At 33.6% G+C, this 20,357-nt stretch overlaps 1 protein-coding gene across 4 annotated transcripts in view; it reads right to left on the bottom strand.

Annotated features, from left to right (window-relative positions):
- Positions 1–480: 480 nt before the first annotated feature.
- The window catches only part of LOC118203879 (uncharacterized), a 35,415-nt gene continuing 15,538 nt past the window's right edge, over positions 481–20,357 (bottom strand). For 3 of the 4 annotated variants that reach the window (XM_085810595.1, XM_085810597.1, XM_085810596.1), the window contains exons 3-5: positions 17,486–17,616; positions 4,847–4,982; positions 481–1,078 (exon numbers count right to left, since the gene is read on the bottom strand). In XM_085810595.1, coding sequence (XP_085666721.1) covers positions 742–1,078; positions 4,847–4,982; positions 17,486–17,616 — 604 coding nt within the window. In that variant the 3' untranslated portion in view covers positions 481–741. Of the gene's footprint in view, positions 1,079–2,615; positions 2,638–4,846; positions 4,983–17,485; positions 17,617–20,357 lie in introns of those variants that run through there. The other variant, XM_085810598.1, reaches the window with a different exon arrangement.

The raw sequence follows: 20,357 nt of genomic DNA, 5'->3' as shown, positions 1-20,357 counted from the left end.
TTGCATATCACACGAAACTGAAATATCTTTTTAGGAGGTAGTGGAAATGAGAGAAGATAGAAAAGTTAAGTAACTCTAAATAAAACTGGTCATTTCAAAACTAAAATAACATTTATTATAGGATTTTAGAAACTTTATGCTACATTAAATATAGCAACTAAGAATTCGAAAAAATGCGATATTAATGGAATAAATGCAACTATTTTCGTATCAAATACAAAATTAGAAAAGATAATATAATTATTAACATTTTATTTAATTTTATAAATATACTTGCAGTGTTTTATCGGTTTATTAAGAGAAATAACGCAACACTTCCTTCATAAAAATAAGCTTTTAATATTAGAAATTAAACAAGGCGTTCCAAACGCATAAGCTGTAATTTAATGAAATGCCATGTATTACTCGTAAGAGTCATATTCACGTGCAAAATGTTGTTGTGTTGTGCAAACAAGTACAAATCTCAAACATACCACAATATACCGAAGAAAAAGTAAATAAGTTCTTTATAGACATGGTATTTGATATACATAGCATTTCACAGACATGATAATTCTTAGACATATACATTTGATATGCTACATTTTATTAAGAAAAATCTAAATTACAAACAGAAACATTTTTCACATTCTCCAGCTCTGGTTACACTCAAATTATTGCGTCGATCCACAAGGGCCCAAACAAGAGGCTTTTAAGAGGATCCAAAATCATCCCATAATTTTTCAAATTTTTGTATTTTCCCTAACAAAGTGAGGAAAATGTTCGTTGGGAGCCGATAGAGGATGGCTTTATCTTAAGTCCAGAAAGATTGCTGTATTTAGAGCTAGAGGCTGATTGAATCAATCTCCGATTATAGCAGAAAAACAATAACAAGAAAAATAACAGTATCAATGCTACGTATCTGAAAATCCATGCTGTTGCCTGAAAGCTAAAATCTCTATTGCCTAATAGTTTAGTACAATAGTTCTTTTCTATGTTGAATACAGGCTTATAAAACTTGCTTAAAAAGTTCTTTCCATCTACTGTGCAAGCGTTTTTGATGTGGTTCTCAACACATAACACTATGCTGTCAAATCTCCTGAAAGAGAGAGAATATTTCATTTACGTCTATAAACGTAAGTTGGCAATCATGTGGAAATACCTAACTTTTGCATAACATAAAACACAGAACTTTCAGTAACTAAGAAAACAAGCGGGACTAAGTCCTTATCTTACTTCTGTCATCCAAAAATGTTTCTTTTTATTTTTACTTTTAAGGACTTTTAAAGACAGCTCCTGCAGGTACAAGGATCCGTCATTAAAAACAAATAAAAAGTTTCGTAATTTTCTACGCTACCTACATAGTATTTTTTACGAAATTTCTAAGAGTAATTTCAATGTAGTGACGATACTTCAAAATAGCCAAACGATGTTAAATACACTGGTGCCTAAAATGTTAAGTTCTAATGCCCTTTTGGCTAATCTTTGGAACATGGTAACAGGTAGTTTGGCGACATTTTGGTAAGGCGATAAAGGTTACTAGCTAGGACTTCAGATAAAGGTTCGATAAAGGTTACTAGTAGTGTACATGGATAAAGTCAAGAGTGTTCGCAATGCCATTTTTGTGCAATTCTGGGATTTTTTTTTTAGTGAAAATAGGTCGACGTGTACATGGATGATACCGTGTATGTGCAATTCTTGAAAACGCGGCAAGCAGTCGGCGATTCTGCACTTTCTCCCAATTTCGCACCTAATCTTCGTCATGATAAAGCACTTTTGTTCCATAAAAGTTCTAGCATAAGTGTAATTCGGCTAGCAGATTGTTGGAAAAAAATTTTGAGTAAAAAAAAACATGCCTTTACTTCGTGAAAACAAAATGGCGTCCAAACAAAAACTAGCAGGTTGCTAAAGCAGGGTTGGTCGCCAAATTTTCGCCAAAAATCGCCAAGTTACCATAATCGAAAGATTAACCGCACTTTCTTGTATTTGTACAACTTTTTAAGACGGCGGAGAAGAATATTGAAGAATAGATATAAGAATATGGTAAAAGTTTACAATTCGGTGCCCCTTGTTTTTTGGCGATTCTTTTTTGACGCCAAGATCGGCGCCAGGAAGGCACGAGTTCAAGATGGCCGCTACACAAAACCAAAATAAGAAGACAAAAAATTGCACAAACTTTGTGTCCATATACACATCGATCTGTTTTCACTTTAAAAAAATCCTAGAATTGCACAAACTAGGCATTGTGCACTGTCTTAAATTTGCCCATGTACACATCAATCTATTTTCATTTAAATAAAATCAGGAAGCTAAAACAAAGTTAAAACTATCATGGTAACCAGAAGTGAGGTTTCATCGCCAAAATTTCAAAAAACTTTTCGCTAATCGAAGGGGCACCCAATTCTACACTAGAGCCAAGAATATTGCCAACACATTAAAACATGACAAACCGAATTAAAAAAATTAGACATCTGTATTATTCATTGCTTGCAACTGTTTCATATGGTGCATGTATCAGATTATAATACGGTGCATGTGAGGTAATATGATTATAACATTTTATTATTTTTAAAAGAGCGTGAAGAGTTTGTTTTATTACCTTTGACAGTTTCAAACCTTTATAACAGATGCAGTTTTGGGCATTAAAAATTTTAATTCCTATGAAAAGAATATACCATTAAGTACTACTATAAAATTAAGAAAATCATCTTTTAAAACAAAATATATGGTATGGAATGGAGGAATGGAAGGTAAAATTTTTGCAAGTAATTCTTTGGCTAAAATTCTATAAGCGGGGTAAGTTGGCGCCAAACTATTTTGGCCTTCAAAATTTGGGAAATTTTTTAGGCGCACTAAATGAAAGCACTAAAATGTGGTTTTTAAACGTGAACAGAATAGTAACTTTTAAGTTTTGCAGTAGTGAAGCGCCGTTATTTTATGTAAACAGAATAGTAAAATGAGATGATAAAATACTAGATGAGTAAAACAAAGTCCAACAGCTTTGAAAGTAAAAGCATAGTCCTATACATATGTAATTCATCATAAAATAGTAGAATAAACAATTCTTGTAAATAATTATTAAGTAAATAAATGTATACACTTATCAGATCAGAGCACTACGAAGTCAGTTTTAAACGTAAACAGAATAGCAAATTACGCGTATTCAGCATCATAAACTAACTAAAATATTCAAGTTACTATCGTTGTGGAATTCAACACACTAAACAACTTTCGTTCAAAGCTTTAAGTATTCCACATCTTTCGATTGCCATATGCAAGAAACAAAACTAAAAAAAATTAACTAAATAAAATTAAATGAAAACATTCCTAAATTATAAACTTCATATAAAATCCAACATTCTCCCACCAACAACAGCTTAACCTTCTGCAAATATTTATATAAATATAATATTAAACATATATATAACAATAATATTAAACGGTAAAAACTTTTAAAAACAAACACAGTATTTCAAAATTAAATTTAAAAAAAAAAATCTCGCTACACTAAATTCGCGCTCTTACAGTTACGGAAATAAAGCTCTAGGTTTGCCACAAGAAAACATACAGCCGGAAACCACAAAAAATAAAAATCGCGCCAAATAAAAAAACTCTCGCTAAGCTTGGCGCTCACCCCGATTATGGAATTTTAACCAATTCTTTGAAGCAATGAGATAAACAAACAAATAAATAAAATCAATTTTAACAAAATCTGTACAAAAGAAAGTAAATTAGAGTGATGTAATGACATCATGACCTTGAAATAGAAGAATCGATACCTCGCCTTCTGTTTCATATTATAGTTAATTTTTTTATATGTATAAAACCGACCAATTAATATCGTCTTATCACTCTTGTTATAAAAGAGGGCTAAGAGTTGGCATTATAGCATATAAAAATTTCAATACTTTGTAATCGAAATTGTAAATTTGCTTCACTACAATGTATTGTTATTCACAAACAGTGGGTATACAAAATTTAAAGTCAATAGATTACTGGGAAATATTCAAAAAATCGATGACTTTTGATCATAGAGACAAGCACTATTAACGAACAAAATTAGGGCTTATACAAAGTTTTAAATTGAATTACAAAAAACAGAAAGTTTTTTTTTTTTTTTTTTTTTTTTTTAAATTTAAAGAAAAAGAAATCCTAGTGCACCACAAAGTATCATACGAGACTTACAAATCGTAAGTCTAATCCTAAGTAAAAAAAGGAAAATCGTAATAATATCAATTTTCAATAATACAATGAAATTAAACACAAAAAAAGTAAATACAAAAATATATAAATGCATAAAGAAATCATTTACAAAGTTTAAAATAAAAAAATGCAGATAGCATTTTTTTATTTTAAACTTTGTAAATGATTCTTCTTTCGTAGAAAAGAAGGTGAGAATTTTAAAATGAGTGTAATTTAATAAAACGTATATTCATATAAAAATTCATTTTTCTTTTTCTAAAAAGGAAAATTCTTGTCATTTTTCTTTACTCGAAGTATTATTGCATAAAAATTTAAAGTTGAAATGCCTCTTGAAATTTTGAAAGAATATTTTTATACAGGTGAGAAAATTGAATAATATACTCAATAATGACTATTGATACTGATACGCATTGTGTATACTCATTTATACATATGTGTGTGAGTATATATATATATATATATAAATGTATATAGAGAGAGAGAGAGACTTCTAAGATAATCCTGAGAGCACCCTTTTTCTTGCAGAAATTCATTATAATCACTCTCAGATTTGAGAAATATTGACACTTTAATTTGTTTTTGAAGTTACTGTAACTGTCGTATTTGCACTTTTTGTAGTATTTTTTTACAGTTTTCATACAAAAATGCTACTTTTTCAATTTACCTGCACACTTCAATTGTACTATATATCATCTTCTCTGGGTCTAGGCCTGCATCTTTCACCAGATCCAAATTGGTTTGTTGGCATTCATTAGAAGCAATACTGCCCTCTTTAAAGCAAGCCTTGAACTCAGTGAACTCTGCAAATGGAATAAAAAAAGTTAATTGCCTTCAAAGAATAAGAATGTTTAACTGAATCTGCATATCAGCTGTATTTCTCAGTAGAATGTAAAAGTCCTTTTGCTATGATTTTCTAAACGCTTCAAGGATTTATTTTAGTGTTTCCAGTAAGCGGATTTCATACCCTGGTTAAATAAAAAGTATTGCCATTTCAGGGAAATAGTTATTGCAAGTCCCATGAAGAAGCGATTCAGTGGAATAAGTGCAAAGCTACATCGTGAAGTTTTTTTTTTAATTAAATGAGTATCAAAATCCCCATATGGCATTAATTATATCTATCTATTAAAATCTATGTGCGTTTGTCTGTCTGTTTGTTTGTTTGTGGCTTCATCTCCTTTGGAACGGCGGGGAGTCACGAAAGATGTACCTTCTCGGATTCCAAAAATTCGTGGGAAGCCATTTCGACTATTTTCAGCTTCGTATGACTTTAATCAGCCTAGATATTAATTAAAAACTCTGAAAATGTTAGTTTTTGCCCTTATTTTTTAGAGTGGCAACAGTTTCGCAAATTGGAGATAAAAAATCTGCTTTATTTTGAAAAGTGTTGCCACTGCTTGCTTTCAAAACGTAGAGTTTGTTAATAAAAATTGGTCAGTTTTACAAAATATGAAATAAAAATAACATTGCAAAACATTAAATACATTATTATTATAAAGGTCATATTCTGACATGGAAGAAAGCACGAGATTGCATGCGTCGCCCTTGTATGTCGAAAATGTTTCATGAACGTCACTAATTTAAATAAATAGTTGCTGTTGGTAGTTTTTATGTTTCAGCTTAAGACAATTAACAAAGTATGCTATTACTACTTTAAATCTTTTATTGATTTTGAGAAAAAGTTGTTATATTACATTAAATTTAAATCATTACCTCATGCGTATACATATTAACCTGAAGTGTCCAAAGTTTTCGTTTCCTGGTTTGGCAACAAAAAAATTGCTTAAGAATTGGTTGTTGCTTGGAAAGAATGAACTGATGTGATTTATATTTAAATTTTTTTTACGCACTTTCTTTTCAGGTATATATAGAACACATAAATTGTGTGTGACGACTGCCTACTACAACTCAACGCTGCCAGTCTGGTAACTCATAGCAACGAAAAACAAAATAATGTTTATTCTATTACTAACGATTTGTTTTTGTTATCATAGTTGCTTATCTAGCTACGCTTTATTTATTATTGTTCAAAATGGCTTATTATACAAATTAAATTATTTTTATTATTATTATATTAAAAGCAGCTTGTAATTATCTGTCTCAAAAATTGTACTGCCATATAGTGCTTTGGTCACAACTTTATATCTAGTACATTAAATTAATAGTTTCACATGAAACATTTTATTACAGTTTTTCATTGATGACTCTAGAGCCTTTTTGTGGTATTTTCTCTTGTTAAGACAACGGCATGTAACGTAATCTTGTTTCCTCTGATATAAGCCGTAGTGGGATGTATAGATTCGTTTGTTGATCCCATGTCTATTCCGGCATTAGTTTGGAAACTCCACAAATCTAAACTTTTGGATTACTATTTCAGTACTTATTAAAAATAAAATAACATCTGCTGAAAAGCATTAACATGTGCGATGATTTCATTACTTCAGACACTCATTACTCAGATCTCAGGCAACGCCATCTCTTTTCCCAGTTTAAAATTTGTCAACGTTCTGTTTTCAAATACCACATTAATTGAGACCATAAGCTTGTAAATTACTTGAAAAACTATTCCTAGATAAATATTTTAAAGAATATTGCATGTTGTAAATTCTTTCATTTTCACCGTGGCGATTACAGTGATGTCATACGATAAAATGTACATTCATAATATTTTTGGTACGAATGAGTTCGTAATGGATTGAAAGCACACAGAGCCGATGACAGCTTGATAAAATTTAATTTACCAAAAGAAACACTTTACCGTTCTAGAACTCTCCACAGAAGTATTCGTACAGCTCTTCGCAGAATCACAGAACATAATCAGTAGTTATACTTCAAACTACTAAGAAGGTTAAGCAGAACGCAATGCAATGCAAAGCGCATCTAAAGAGCGAAGCCCACACGGAGATACCTCAACACTGCGACGTTGGCTCTGAACTGAAAAACTGAGAATAGATACCAAAGAATCTCTAAAGAGAAGAAGTAAAGGTTTCCCGAAGCAAATGTGGCTCCCTCAGACTGAAGAGACGCTCTGTGTATGTCCCTGAAGCTTATTTTAAAGGGGCAATCCATCCACCCTCCGTACCTTTCTGCGCATGTGCGAAATAGCAGGCAAGATCGTCAGCCATATTAGAAATCTTTTACCGCGTTGTTCGAAGAGGTTCTTTGTGAAAGTTTTTTTCAGTTCTTTTATCTAGCTATTTAAGCAGATCATCAGATGGATGTTTCGCAAGACGATCACCGGAATTCACCCGATTCTCTTTCTGTGAGGTAAGCTTGCTTTTTTAATTCGAAAACCTATCATAGATTTTAAAAATTGATTTTGTATAGTACATTAAATTTTATTTCCAAGCTCCAAAAATATTTTGTCTCATTGTATAACACAACAGCTAGATTTTCATTCTTAATATATTAACTTTGCATTTTAGCATATGAATCTCAATTTATATAATTAATCATATGGCAAACAAATACTTATAGCTTGTGCAGGCATATTGATATTTCTTTCCAAATTTTTTAAATGAGTTTTAAGCTTTAAAGTCAACTAATAATAATATTACGACAAAACGAGCGATCAGGAATAAATTTGCCATTTATAATAATGCGGCAGCTAATGGCATGTATGATTGCATAAATTAATTTTATTAATAAATTGTATTATGCTCCAGCTTTAAATTTATGCTATAGATTACCAAATAGTTTATCTGAGAAAATTTATAAACTTATTTAATATTAGTGGCCACTGAAGATTATTTTTAATTTAGTATATTGATAGTTATATACAATTTTTCGTATTTTATGATTATTTTTGAAAAATTTATATTCATTATTATAAAAATATAATTTTGATTTCTCTCAATATTTGATGTGGTGTGGTGAATAACAGACTTAACTCACTCTATCTTTTACTTAACAAACAACCCAAATCTTGGTATCGCTGTTGTGTTTGTGGGACAACGTCTCGAAAAACACCAGACAGGAAATTCTTCAGATTTCCTAAGGATCCTATTAGGTAAATCATTTTTAAGTTTAAAAGAAACTAAGCTGTGATTATTAATATATATATATCTCAATTTTCGATAGAGAAGCAAATATTTCATGTATATGGAATAATTTAAATAAATAGCTTGTTTTTTTCCATTAAGTTAGGATCTCCTTAGAGATTCTTTGATAGATACTCTTTCCGGTATAACATTGATCTTACGCGGCCGTGAGAAATCTCTGGTACCTTCCATTTCTCTCAAATTACTGGAAGGCATGTGCGGTTAATATTGCATCTAAGCGCCGGATACGGTTACAGTTACATGTAAAGATCAGTTACAGTTATTCAATTACAGAATCAATTAGCTATACAGGGACCGGATCGAAATGTTACCGAATGGTCCCCAAATTTGGCGACTTGCTAAATTTGGCGAGCATTTGACCAATTAAAATTAGTCGTCAAAACCGCCGCCAGCTTGGCGATGTCTATTTAGCGAGATTGTAAGGATCTTAAGTTTTACTAACGTTTATTTTATTTTAAATCTTTACTATCACTTCTTATTTTCTACTTCCGGCCAGAATTGAAAGCTTTAACTTATTTATGCAAATTTGTCTGGCGAACGCCAAGTACTTCAGTTGTGGCTTTTTGCCAAACAAGAAGAGGAAGAAGTTAGTAGAAGAAGGCCGCGTGCCTTAGCAGTTTTTACTCTGTTGCTGGTTGCCTTCCAGGCCAGAGGTTTAATCCTCTTAATAATTTTTAACGTATTGTAGTGTTAACAGTTCTCTGTACTACATACGGCTTCCTGTTAATATACGGCCAATCTTCCACGTAGGCCCTTGTTTATTATTCCAAAGTTAAGTTAGAGATTAGTTAATATTTTTATATTCTTACGTTCAGACCACAAGTGGTTGGTCTCTGTATTCCGAAGTTCGGAAATTATTGTAAAGAGTGAAAAATAAAGGGTTTCATATACCCTTCCTGTGTATCTTGTCTACTTCCCACATTTATTGAACATAGTTTTAGTAAGCTCCCTGTTCCGAGTCAGGTCTTTGCATGTTCCCAAAGCAAGAAAGGAGAAACACTGAACCTGATAGTGGCGCCCGACGAAGAAGAATAACCATGGCCGAGTTTCAAGAAGAACCTGTGCTGCCTGCAGAAGCGGCTCAGAATCCAGAAATGCCAGCTGCCGCCCTGGAAGGATTTGGTTACATCGTCCAGACCATGCGCGCAGCGATGAAACCAGAAGCAACTTTTAATGGAAACTCGCCGGTAACCAGTTTTTTGGAAAAACTAGATGACCACTTCATGATGTACCCCGTGCACGAGTTCCAGAAAGTTACCTTAGCTACTAGCGCTTTGAGGGCCCAAGCGCTTAATTGGTTCAAATGTATAGGCAGAAGTCTCTTGGGTCAAGCAGGAAGTCCCACCTATACTTACAAAAATTTCAAGACTGCCCTAGTAAAAGCCTTCCCTGTCGTAAGGGATCGTGCGAAATTAGAAGCGGAACTTTTCAGCATATATCAGAAAATAATCGAAAATCTTTCCACCTTTATTTTAAGAAAAATTCACTTCTTCAAACTCCTGTATGGAAACCGTCCGGATCCTGAGATAATTCAAGTGATTTTGCCGAGGTTACTTCCCCAAGTACAAGACTTTATTGAATTAAGGAATCCGACTACACTGGAAAAGTTATTTGAGCTAGCAATCCAGTTTGAAAGTAGAAGAATGGCGGACATTGAAAGAAGACGCCAATATCAACAACGAAACCAGTTTGGTGAGCCAAGACCACAGCAAAGTCAAGCACACGGCTACGGAAGCAAAGCGAATCAGTGGGCAAGGAAACCCGAGCATCCAAAAACAGCCGGCGAACGTCGACAGTTCAATAGCGATCCAGGTAAAAAGTCTCAAGGCCAGTGGAAAAAGAAGGAAAGCATGGAAAGAAAAAAAGGATTTAAACTAAAACGGATTTCTGCTGACGGGAGGGTGCGGAAATCCGAAGGCCAAGAAAACCCCTCTTTCTTCAAGTTAAATACAGTAATGGTGAAAAATTAGACTCTTCCGAAGATTGAAGTGTTGGTGAATAACATCCCAGCCATCGCACTCCTGGATACGGGCGCGCAGTGTTCCTGTGTGGCAGAAGATTTTTTTAGGAAGTATTTTCGGAAATACCGCATATATAATTCGGATAATACGACAGTGTTAGCTGCGCAAGGAGAAAGATGCAAGTGCATAGGTAAATTACCGCTATACGTCCGTATCAAGGACGAACAAGTAAAGGTTATGTTTTTTATAGTAAAGAATCTGCAAGCACATATTATCTTAGGGATAGATTTTCTTTCAGAGGCAGAAGCAACGCTGGATTTTAATGAAGCGTCCCTTAAGCTGACGATGAAACCAGTTCGAGAAGAAAAATCGGAACCGCCAATGTTAAACCTTGATCACCTGCCTAAGGAAGAGCAACAAAGAATCCGACAAGTGGTAAGTGAATTTGCTTCGTTATTTAGTGATATTCCAGGATTTACTCAAGTTACTAACCATAGTATTGACACCGGAGATTCAATGCCAGTTCGCCACAAAGCATACCGGTATGATAAGAATAAAGAAAAAATTATAGAATGGCACATTAGCGATATGCTACGTAAAAAGATCATAACGCCCATCTCAAGTAGTTATGCTAGCCCGGTGGTTTTATGTAAGAAAAATAATGACTATCCATTAACACATCTAAAAAGGTGGCGTTTCGCGATTGACTATCGTAAATTAAACTCCATAACTAAATATCCGGTATATCCGTTACGTATTATTGAAGAAATTCTAAGGAACGTAACGTCTACCAAATATATGGCGACTTTAGACTTGACGACTGGTTATTTTCAAATAGGGGTTAGACCGGAGGACGTGCCTAAGACTGCTTTTATAACCAAGTCTGGCACTTATGCATTCCTGCGTATGCCGTTTGGCCTTTCAGGGGCACCGGCAACATTTCAGCGATGTATGGATATTGTGTTAAGGCCTGTTCTTGGAAAGTCCACATTTATCTATTTAGACGATATCATTATTACTAGTGATAATCTGGACCAACATGTACAGGATTTAAGACAGGTGTTTTCTTTGTTAAATGAGGGCGGTCTAAAAGTTAATTTCGAAAAGTGCAAATTTGCAGCCCCTGAATTAAAATATTTAGGTTACAAAATATCTCAGAAAGGAATCGCGACAGACGAATCAAAAATAATCGCTGTGCAGAAGTATCCGCCGCCAAATACGGCTAAGAAGCTCTCTTCTTTTCTAGGACTTTGTTCATATTATAGGTCCTTTATAAAAGATTTTGCAGCTATTGCTGAACCATTGTTAAAATTAAAAAGGAAAAGGCAAGATTCTCGTGGACGGCCAAAGCCAATAGTGCTTTCGAAAAATTAAAGCAAGCATTAACGCAAGCCCCTGTGTTGAAATTTCCTGAAAAGGATGAGAATTTAGAAATTTCAGCGGATGCTTCGGATTATGCGGTAGGAGCGGTACTTTCGGAAAATCAGCAGCCCGTGGCATTTTTTAGTCGAACTTTAAATCAAACACAAAGAAATTATTCCGCGACTGAGAGAGAGGCACTTGCAGTTCTGTTAGCAGTGCAAAAGTTCCGAGTCTATTTTGGAAGACCGCCAATAACAGTGTATTCTGATCATGCGGCGGTAACTAGATTGTACTCAGAGAAAAACTTATCCCCAAGGTTAATAAGATGGGCACTCAAGCTAGAAGAATATAATCTGGTAATCAAGCATACCCCCGGAAAGGAAAATATCGTAGCAGATGCCCTATCCAGAATAAAAATAGATGAAGAAGGTAATACTGTAAAGGTGGCAATGCTCACAGCATGTAAAATAAATTCCCGAGAAACTGTAATAAGCGAACTGGGTAAGGATCCTGAGTTTGGAAACATTTATGAGTATTTAAAGGATCCTGAAAATTTTAGCCACCAAGATATTGTGGCGATAAGAAATAGGGCGGCCCATTACGAACTAAAAGATGGTCTGTTATTTTATACAAAAACTACGAATGCCAACAACGAATTTCGACCTGTTATCCCAGCTAGTCTTAGATTAAATATCCTGCAGGAGTTACATGACAGCCCTTTAGCTTCTCATGCTGGTATTCGAAAAACTATCCAACGCGTACGCGAGGCAGCATATTTTCCTGAACTGCAAAAGTTAACAAGGGCTTATGTCCAGTCCTTCCCAACATATCAAGCAGTTAATTATATTAATTTCCGCCCGGCCGTTTCTAAATAGTATTAAATCCGATTTTCCAAATGAAATAATTGGCATCGATTTATTGGGCCCTTTCCCAAAAAGTCAGTTAAATAAAAGTCGCTATCTCCTTGTTATGGTTGATCATTTTAGTAAGTGGACCGAAATTGTTCCCTTAAAACGAGCCTCCGCGAAATTAGTTACTGATTCTATTTTACATAAATATATTTTAAAATAGCCCCTAAAATTATATCGGATAATGGTCCTCAATTTGTAAGTAATATATTTGAAGACATGTGCCAAAAACTGGGCATACGTCATTTAAAAATGGTCCCGTATCGGCCGCAATCAAATATAGCGGAACGGGTCAAAAGAAATATAGTGAAAATTATCCGTAGTTATGTTAAAAATTTTCATAAAAGCTGGGATAACTATGTCAATGAATTTGCTTTCGCCCTTAGGACCGCAAAACATGTTACAACGGGCAAAACTCCTGCTGAGTTATTTTTAGTCAGAAAGATTATAACGCCGTTAGATAAATTATTTTATGTTCAACAAAGAGCCCCAGAATTTAAAATGAGTGATATAGAAAAATTAATTAAAGAAGCAAAAAAGAACACTGAAGTAGCACAGAGAAAACAAAAACTCTATTACGATTTGAAACGACGGGGAGTAACTTATAAAGTAGGAGATGAAGTATTAAAAATTAAGCATTCACTTTCTTCAGCACCAGAAGATAAAACCGCCAAATTTTTTCAACGATTTGAAGGACCATATGTCATAGAAAAAATAACTCAGGCTGTAGTGGTGTTAAAAGCCAGGAATGGTGAAACATGCTCCGCAAACATTGACCAAATAAAACCATACTATGACCGTAATAAAATACAAATATTCAAAGATCTTTTGCAGGATCCGGCACGGCAGGCACAGCAGGCACAAGCTCCAGAGGTGGAACAACGTCAAGCACAAGGACAAGCCATTAGGAGGCAGGAGCAATTGAAAAGATAGTTTCCCCGTTGGAAAATTGAAGGTAACAAGAAAAAGAAGCCGTTCCACCGACCACAAAAGAGAGCGCACGACCACCCCCAGAATGAAGAAGGGAGGAGTACGACGAATGCAAAGAGAGCCAGGAGAAATAACGGCAACTATAACCCGGCTCCCAAACGGAAGATCTACTCATCGGACAGGACTCTCCGCAGCAAATGTCGCCGAACTGCGGAAGGGCCACCAGCAGCGGAGGAAAAGATACAAGGAAAATTTTAACGGCCAGCAACGAGGTCCAAGCAGGAACGAGAGAGAAGTGTCCCGGTTCCGCCAAGACCAGCTGCCATCAAACGGCCAAGACCACAGGCAGAGGCGAAAAAGAAGGTATTGAAGGATGACCGAACTGGAGGGAAAAGAAAGCTTCTAGAGGAAGGAACTGAAGGGTGAGCCCGCACAAGAAGGAGGATAAATCAAACTAGAATCTTCGCTACCTTCCAGGACTGGGCTGAGAAAAGAATGTCCGAATATCACAAAGAGAAGTAAAATTTTATGTTACTTTGCAAACTTAAGTTAATCTTTCATTCTTACTGCAAGTGGCAGAATTCAAGACGTTTTACCTCATGTGAGGTCTACCTTTATCGCCAAAAAGGCGAGAAATGAGTTGTTACCTATTTTGGTATTATGTTTTTCAATTACTCGCGAGTAAAACTAAAATTAATGTATAATAGGAATGTGTAAATACTTGAATATTGTAAAAGTTATTGTATAAAATTTTATTTAAAAGATTCTGGCAAGAAAGAAGTTTTAGTCTGAAAGACTTTTGAAATGTAGTATTTCAATGTAGAAGAATTGGCACTTGCTTGGAAAAGAATAGAAGTTAACAATGTACTACTAATGTATGTTTTAAATTGCGTAAAATTAACGGCATGTTAATATGTTCTTATATACAATGTGAACTCTTATTTTAAACGTTAAAAAATACTGTGATATGTTAAAAGTGAAAGTAATGCCAAAAATTTTAACTTATTCGTGTGACTGTAAAAAGAGCAAATTATTGTGAATATGTGTTAAAGGTTGAATGAATGTAGTTAGGCTCTCTGACGCTACACTTCAGAGTTAGCCACTTTCAGAATAGTACCTCAGGGTTTAGAGATGAAGATAGGGTGTGTTACGAGGTCTTGCTATGTTGAATTTTAACACGTTAGTGTTTTGATTGTAGGAGGCAGTGTTGAACACGTATACATAAACACATTCGTGGTTGGTGTTTTCTTTTACAACACATGTCAGAGAGCACGGGCAGAGATAATTAAAATAAAGTCATGAATGAAATAAGAATGTTAAGAGAAATATAAATATTCATGTTACTTGCCATTTAATTGTGTAACATTTCATTAAACTAGTTTTCCTTCCAGATCTCTGGAAGGAACCAGATTTCAACTAAAAGCTCCTGTTTAGATGCAGTACAGATGAAAAGTGATTGTCCATGGAGCTGATAATGTAAAAACAAATTTTTTTTTAAATTTCTAGTTTCTAGTGAGAAATGTTAATAAAAGATTGGCCTCGCGTTAGGTTCTAGAGCTAAAAGTTTTCAACAAGGTCGTTTTAGACCTCAGTTTCAAACTAATTAACTCTGGCGGGAAGTATGTAAGGATCTTAAGTTTTACTAACGTTTATTTTATTTTAAATCTTTACTATCACTTCTTATTTTCTACTTCCGGCCAGAATTAAAAGCTTTAACTTATTTATGCAAATTTGTCTGGCGAACGCCAAGTACTTAAGTTGTGGCTTTTTGCCAAGCAAGAAGAGGAAGGAGTTAGTAGAAGATGGCCGCGTGCCTTAGCAGTTTTTACTCGGTTGCTGGTTGCCTTCCAGGCCAGAGGTTTAATCCTCTTAATAATTTTAAACGTATTGTAGTGTTAACAGTTCTCTGTACTACATACGGCTTCCTGTTAATATACGGCCAATCTTCCACGTAGGCCCTTGTTTATTATTCCAAAGTTAAGTTAGAGTTTAGTTAATATTTTTATATTCTTACGTTCAGACCACAAAGTGGTTGGTCTCTGTATTCCGAAGTTCGGAAATTATTGTAAAGAGTGAAAAATAAAGGGTTTCGTATAGCCTTCCTGTGTATCTTGTCTACTTCCCACATTTATTGAACATAGCTTTAGTAAGCTCCCTGTTCCGAGTCAGGTCTTTGCATGTTCCCAAAGCAAGAAAGGCGGAACACAGAACCTGATAAGATAACTATTAACTTAATGTTAATAGACTTGCACCTGTGATCTTATTTTTCCGGCAGAGCTTCTTCTGTTTCGAGGATTTCATGTTACATTATACAAAAATTGCTACAGGTTTACATAAATTTTCTCAAAAAACAATTTACATATATACAAAAAATGCTACAGGTTTTCATAAAATTTCTCAAAAAATAATTTACGTATATATAAAAATGCTACAGGATTACATAAAAGTTCTCAAAAAATAATTTACATATATACAAAATTCGTAACAATAGCATGCTTTTTGTGCATCGCATGTTAAGAAAAGCATTTGAAAGAACATTTTCACATTCTGTGCGTGAATGTCAATACTAAAGTTTGTTTAAGATGTCCCAAAATGAAAATTTAATTTTATGATCCCAGAAGCGGACGAACGTGGGAGGTAGAAAATGGTGAGTTGACTACTAAGTCAACGTTATCAGAAGAGAAGCAACTGAGTTGTTTCAGTATGCACTCAACAGCAAAAGATCACTTGAAATGATCAGGAACTCTTTCTGGTATTTGGGTTCAAAGTGAACTAAAAGTTGAAACTTGTCAGCAAGAGTAGTGAAGTGAAGTTTTCATAATGCCTTTTATAAGAAGACAGTGGTTGAGCTTAAAAGAAAAGTTAAATCTCGTAGGAATACCAGGATTGTATGCAAAGATAAGTATTGCAATTAAAGAAATATTTGCTCCACATATATGGAATACGGAAAATATAGTTTAAGTTGTTAGAAAGTAATTAAACCATTTATGTAAACATCTTCTGTCATCAATTAAATGATTTGGAAAAACCAAAAAACCCATATTGATTACTTGGTGGTTAAAAGCATTTCGAAATTATTTGAATATCAAAATTTTTAACCGCTGAGTGATTAAAATCTTTACGTATCTAATGTTATTTTTCAGCCAATAAGCGTCGAATAATTTACTTCAAGAGTGATGCAAGAAAAATAAAATAATGGGATCTTTTCATTTATCCTTCTAAAAGTCCAAGCGCTGCTCCTTCCAGTTATTATTTCTTCAGGTCATTGCAGAATTCCCTTGCCAGGAAAAAAATTTACAATAAACAGAATGTCAAAAATATAATAAATAAATATTTTGCGTAAAGTGAAAAGAATCAACTGAGATGTTGGAATGAACGGCAGAGGTTGTAAAAAATAAATAGATGACATACTATTAACAAGTAAATCTATGCAATAAAATTTTCATTTGAAAATAGCTATCTCAGTCCTGCATTAATTTCTGATGAACTTGTTAATTTAATAGCTAAAGATATTGTTTTAGAATATTGTTGCTTCAGTTTTATGACCCATATCGTCGTAATGTGAAAGTTGACCTATTTAATTTTTAAACTGGATCTGTAATTCTACTATCAATCACTGAAGAGTTATTCATTTGACTCTTTTAGTTCTAGATTGTTTTTCAAATCCTGAATAGAAAAGTTTGCAAAATATTATTTATAGGTGCTAGAATAAATTCCTTGAAACATATTAACAAATTCTTACTAAGTTGTAGAGACTAAGATGTCGCGGAAATTGCCACTTCCAGGTTTCAAGATAAAAAATCGAATGGCAAAGGACGTGTGGACACTATGTCAGATGAAACCTTTGGCGCTGAATAGTAAAACAATCTGTACCACCTATAAAATTAACCTCTGCATATGAAAGTGTAAACGTCACTAATAGGGTTTATCTTGTATATTTATTCATTCAATTAACTTGAGAAACGATCTAACAATTAATGTACATGAGAATAAAGTTCAATGTAATTTGACAAAAAAATGTAACAGTTTTCAACGGGAAGTAAAATGATGCAAACCAAATTGATCAATTGTGGAAAATACCTACTTTCATTTGTTTTGGAACCTTCCTTGCAGACCTCTTTTATGGCTTCAGTGAAGTCGTTCACATTTGAATCTTGCTCCATGTTGCATTTCTCAGCTGCAGCTCCAAGACACTGCACTAATGTGCTTCCCAAACTTCCAATTGAAAAAAAGAAATAAATTTAATGAATATCATGTAGTTATAATTTTAATTGAATTCTAGGAGATTTTTGCATACATTCATAACTAATGATTGTAACTAATGTGTAACTAATGATTTACATATTATGAATATAAATTATTGATATTGTCGTAAAAGAAATGAAATGCACAAACTTTGCGAGTACATTTAACCACGTTACTTTAAGGATACATTATTTTTTATTATTTTTAAGGGCAGTAAAAGAATAAACCAATCCAGTATGTTTTTTGTTTGCAAAAATGTATGACAATCAAATCCCGAAGTTTTATTTTTGTTAGTTTTAAGTACGATAAATAAATAAAATTTGATAGTTATGAAATAAGCAAAAAGAATTAAATATCTAACTTTAATTTAAAGATCTAGATTTTGTGCTATTTAACACAAATCGTCATATACTAAGATCATGAAAAAACATCGAAACTTGGTTCAAGGAATCTAAAGAAAGTTTTTGTAAGGGATTTACAGTGGCTCACAAAATTGTTAGTACATTTGCTAGTTTCAGTGAAATATCGCTTTATGCATTATTAAAACTTAATATTCTAGAATTAAAATTTCTTAATAATATCTATAAATTTCTCTTAGCAAAACTACATTAATTATTTTATGAACATATTAAAACTTTGTTTTTGAAAAATCAGTAATAAAAAAGTAACGGAAAAGGTACCTCACAAAAGTCTTCGTATGCTTTAAAGAAATTTGCACATATTAGTAATACTGTAGTAATAGCCGCTACACGGCCAGCCTTTGTCTGGTTTTTAAATGTACCGTAAAAATGCCTAAATTGAACACCAAACATTAAGTTTAAAACCTGCGCAGAGTTTTACTCTGCAGAACAACTTTATCAAAAAATTTTTTTCAATAAAAATTTAATCACATATAAAAAATTACAATGAAATAAACAATATCCTTTAATACAAATATTAATTATCCTAATAAATAAATTAACCATTTTCCCGTTGCAAAATCTTAAGAATTCAAATAGCATAAAGTAAGTTAAGAACTTTGTTTCCTAAAATAACCATGCAAAACGTTTTATATAATTAAAGTTATATATAATTAAAACATAATATAAAAATTACAATGAAATAAGCAATAAATATCATATTTTCAAGAGAAAAGAGTCAGCAGTCCAATATCCAAAGCAGTGAATGAAAAACTGTTGTCAAAACCACATTTCTAAAAAAATGAAACTATCATCCGAAAGCAATAACCAATCAAATTTAGGCTTTGTGGATGACATAATTCAAAATATACAAATCTCTTTGCCATTAGCTTATAAAGAGAGAGAGGGGGAGGAAATTTTTTCTGTTGTGCCTCGCCAGACACATGCACTTCAGAATAAGAAGATTGCGATGTGCGTGTTGCGTGTCCAAAAATCAAAAGGAAAAAAGCAGCATTTTATCTCATACTTTCAACAGTCAGCAGTATAATATACAAAGCATTGAGCGAAAAACTGTTGCCAAAACCACATTTCTAAAAGAATGGAACTATTCAATATGATACGATTTCATCAAAAGAGATAAAATAAAAAAAAATCTGATCCGAATTTTGAAAAAATCGCTTCGAGGTGCCCTGCCTCTTGTCTAGATGCACCTATGTACCAAATTTCTTAGCCCTGGGTCTATTAGCTTACGCGCAGCATGGATGAAAGACATACACACAGACAGACTCTTTCTTTTATTTATATGTAGAGATTTCTGTCAGTTATTATTTTGTAGTACATACTGCAGTATTTATAAAAGCTTTCAAACGTCTGAGCATCGAAGTTCACCAGTTTATTTATTTATTTATTTACTTATTTATTTATTTGTAATATCTGCATTAATGTTCTTCCATTTCTCACACCATTACTGTTTTTAGTTCGGTTTTTGTTTTAATTTTGTGTCTCCGTTATCCCCCAGAACTTCTGATTCTCTCCAGATGTGTTCAACTGGGTTTAAATCTGGTGATTTAGGTGGTGTTTTCAGAACTTGTGGACAATTATAGACAGGTGACAGCAGGGCCGGACACGCAGACGGCTGTCAAAGATTAATCGGGTATAGTCCAGGGCCCGCATGCACCCAAAGCATAGCATAGTGACATAACACGTTTACAACATAAAATACCCAGCATAACATTATCTTCAAGACAGGTAAACATTGCATGGCGACATAACATTGCTCAGCATAGACATGACATGGCATATCATTGCGACATGACATAGCATAGAATATAAAATAACATATTTAGAACATTAAATATAACCTACACGACAGGTGAACATAGCATAGTGATATAACATAGTTAAGCATCCATAAATCATAGCATAGTATTGCAACATAGCATAGCATGGCATATGGACATAGCAGAGCGACATAACTTATTGCTGTTACATATTTATAACATAAAATATACAGTGTGTCATGATCTACAAGACCGGTAGACAGTGCATGGCGACATAACGTAGCGTAACAAAAACTTAACATAACACAGCATTGCGACATGACATGACATAGCATAGCATAGGGACATTGCGTAGAGACATAACATTATGAATAACATATTTGCAGTATTAAATACAAATCGTAATTTAACCTACACGAAAAGTGAACATAGAGTAGCGACATAACATAGCATCTCATAAACATACTGCAACATAACATATTGACGTCACAGATTTACAACATAGAATAAACAGTGTCATATAACCTACAAG

Source organism: Stegodyphus dumicola, chromosome 2, assembly GCF_044657685.1.
Source record: "Stegodyphus dumicola isolate Sdum_Otavi_A_Nest chromosome 2, ASM4465768v1".
In the NCBI taxonomy this organism is placed as follows: Eukaryota; Metazoa; Arthropoda; class Arachnida; order Araneae; family Eresidae; genus Stegodyphus; species Stegodyphus dumicola.
This window is presented reverse-complemented; position numbering and strand designations above follow the sequence as displayed.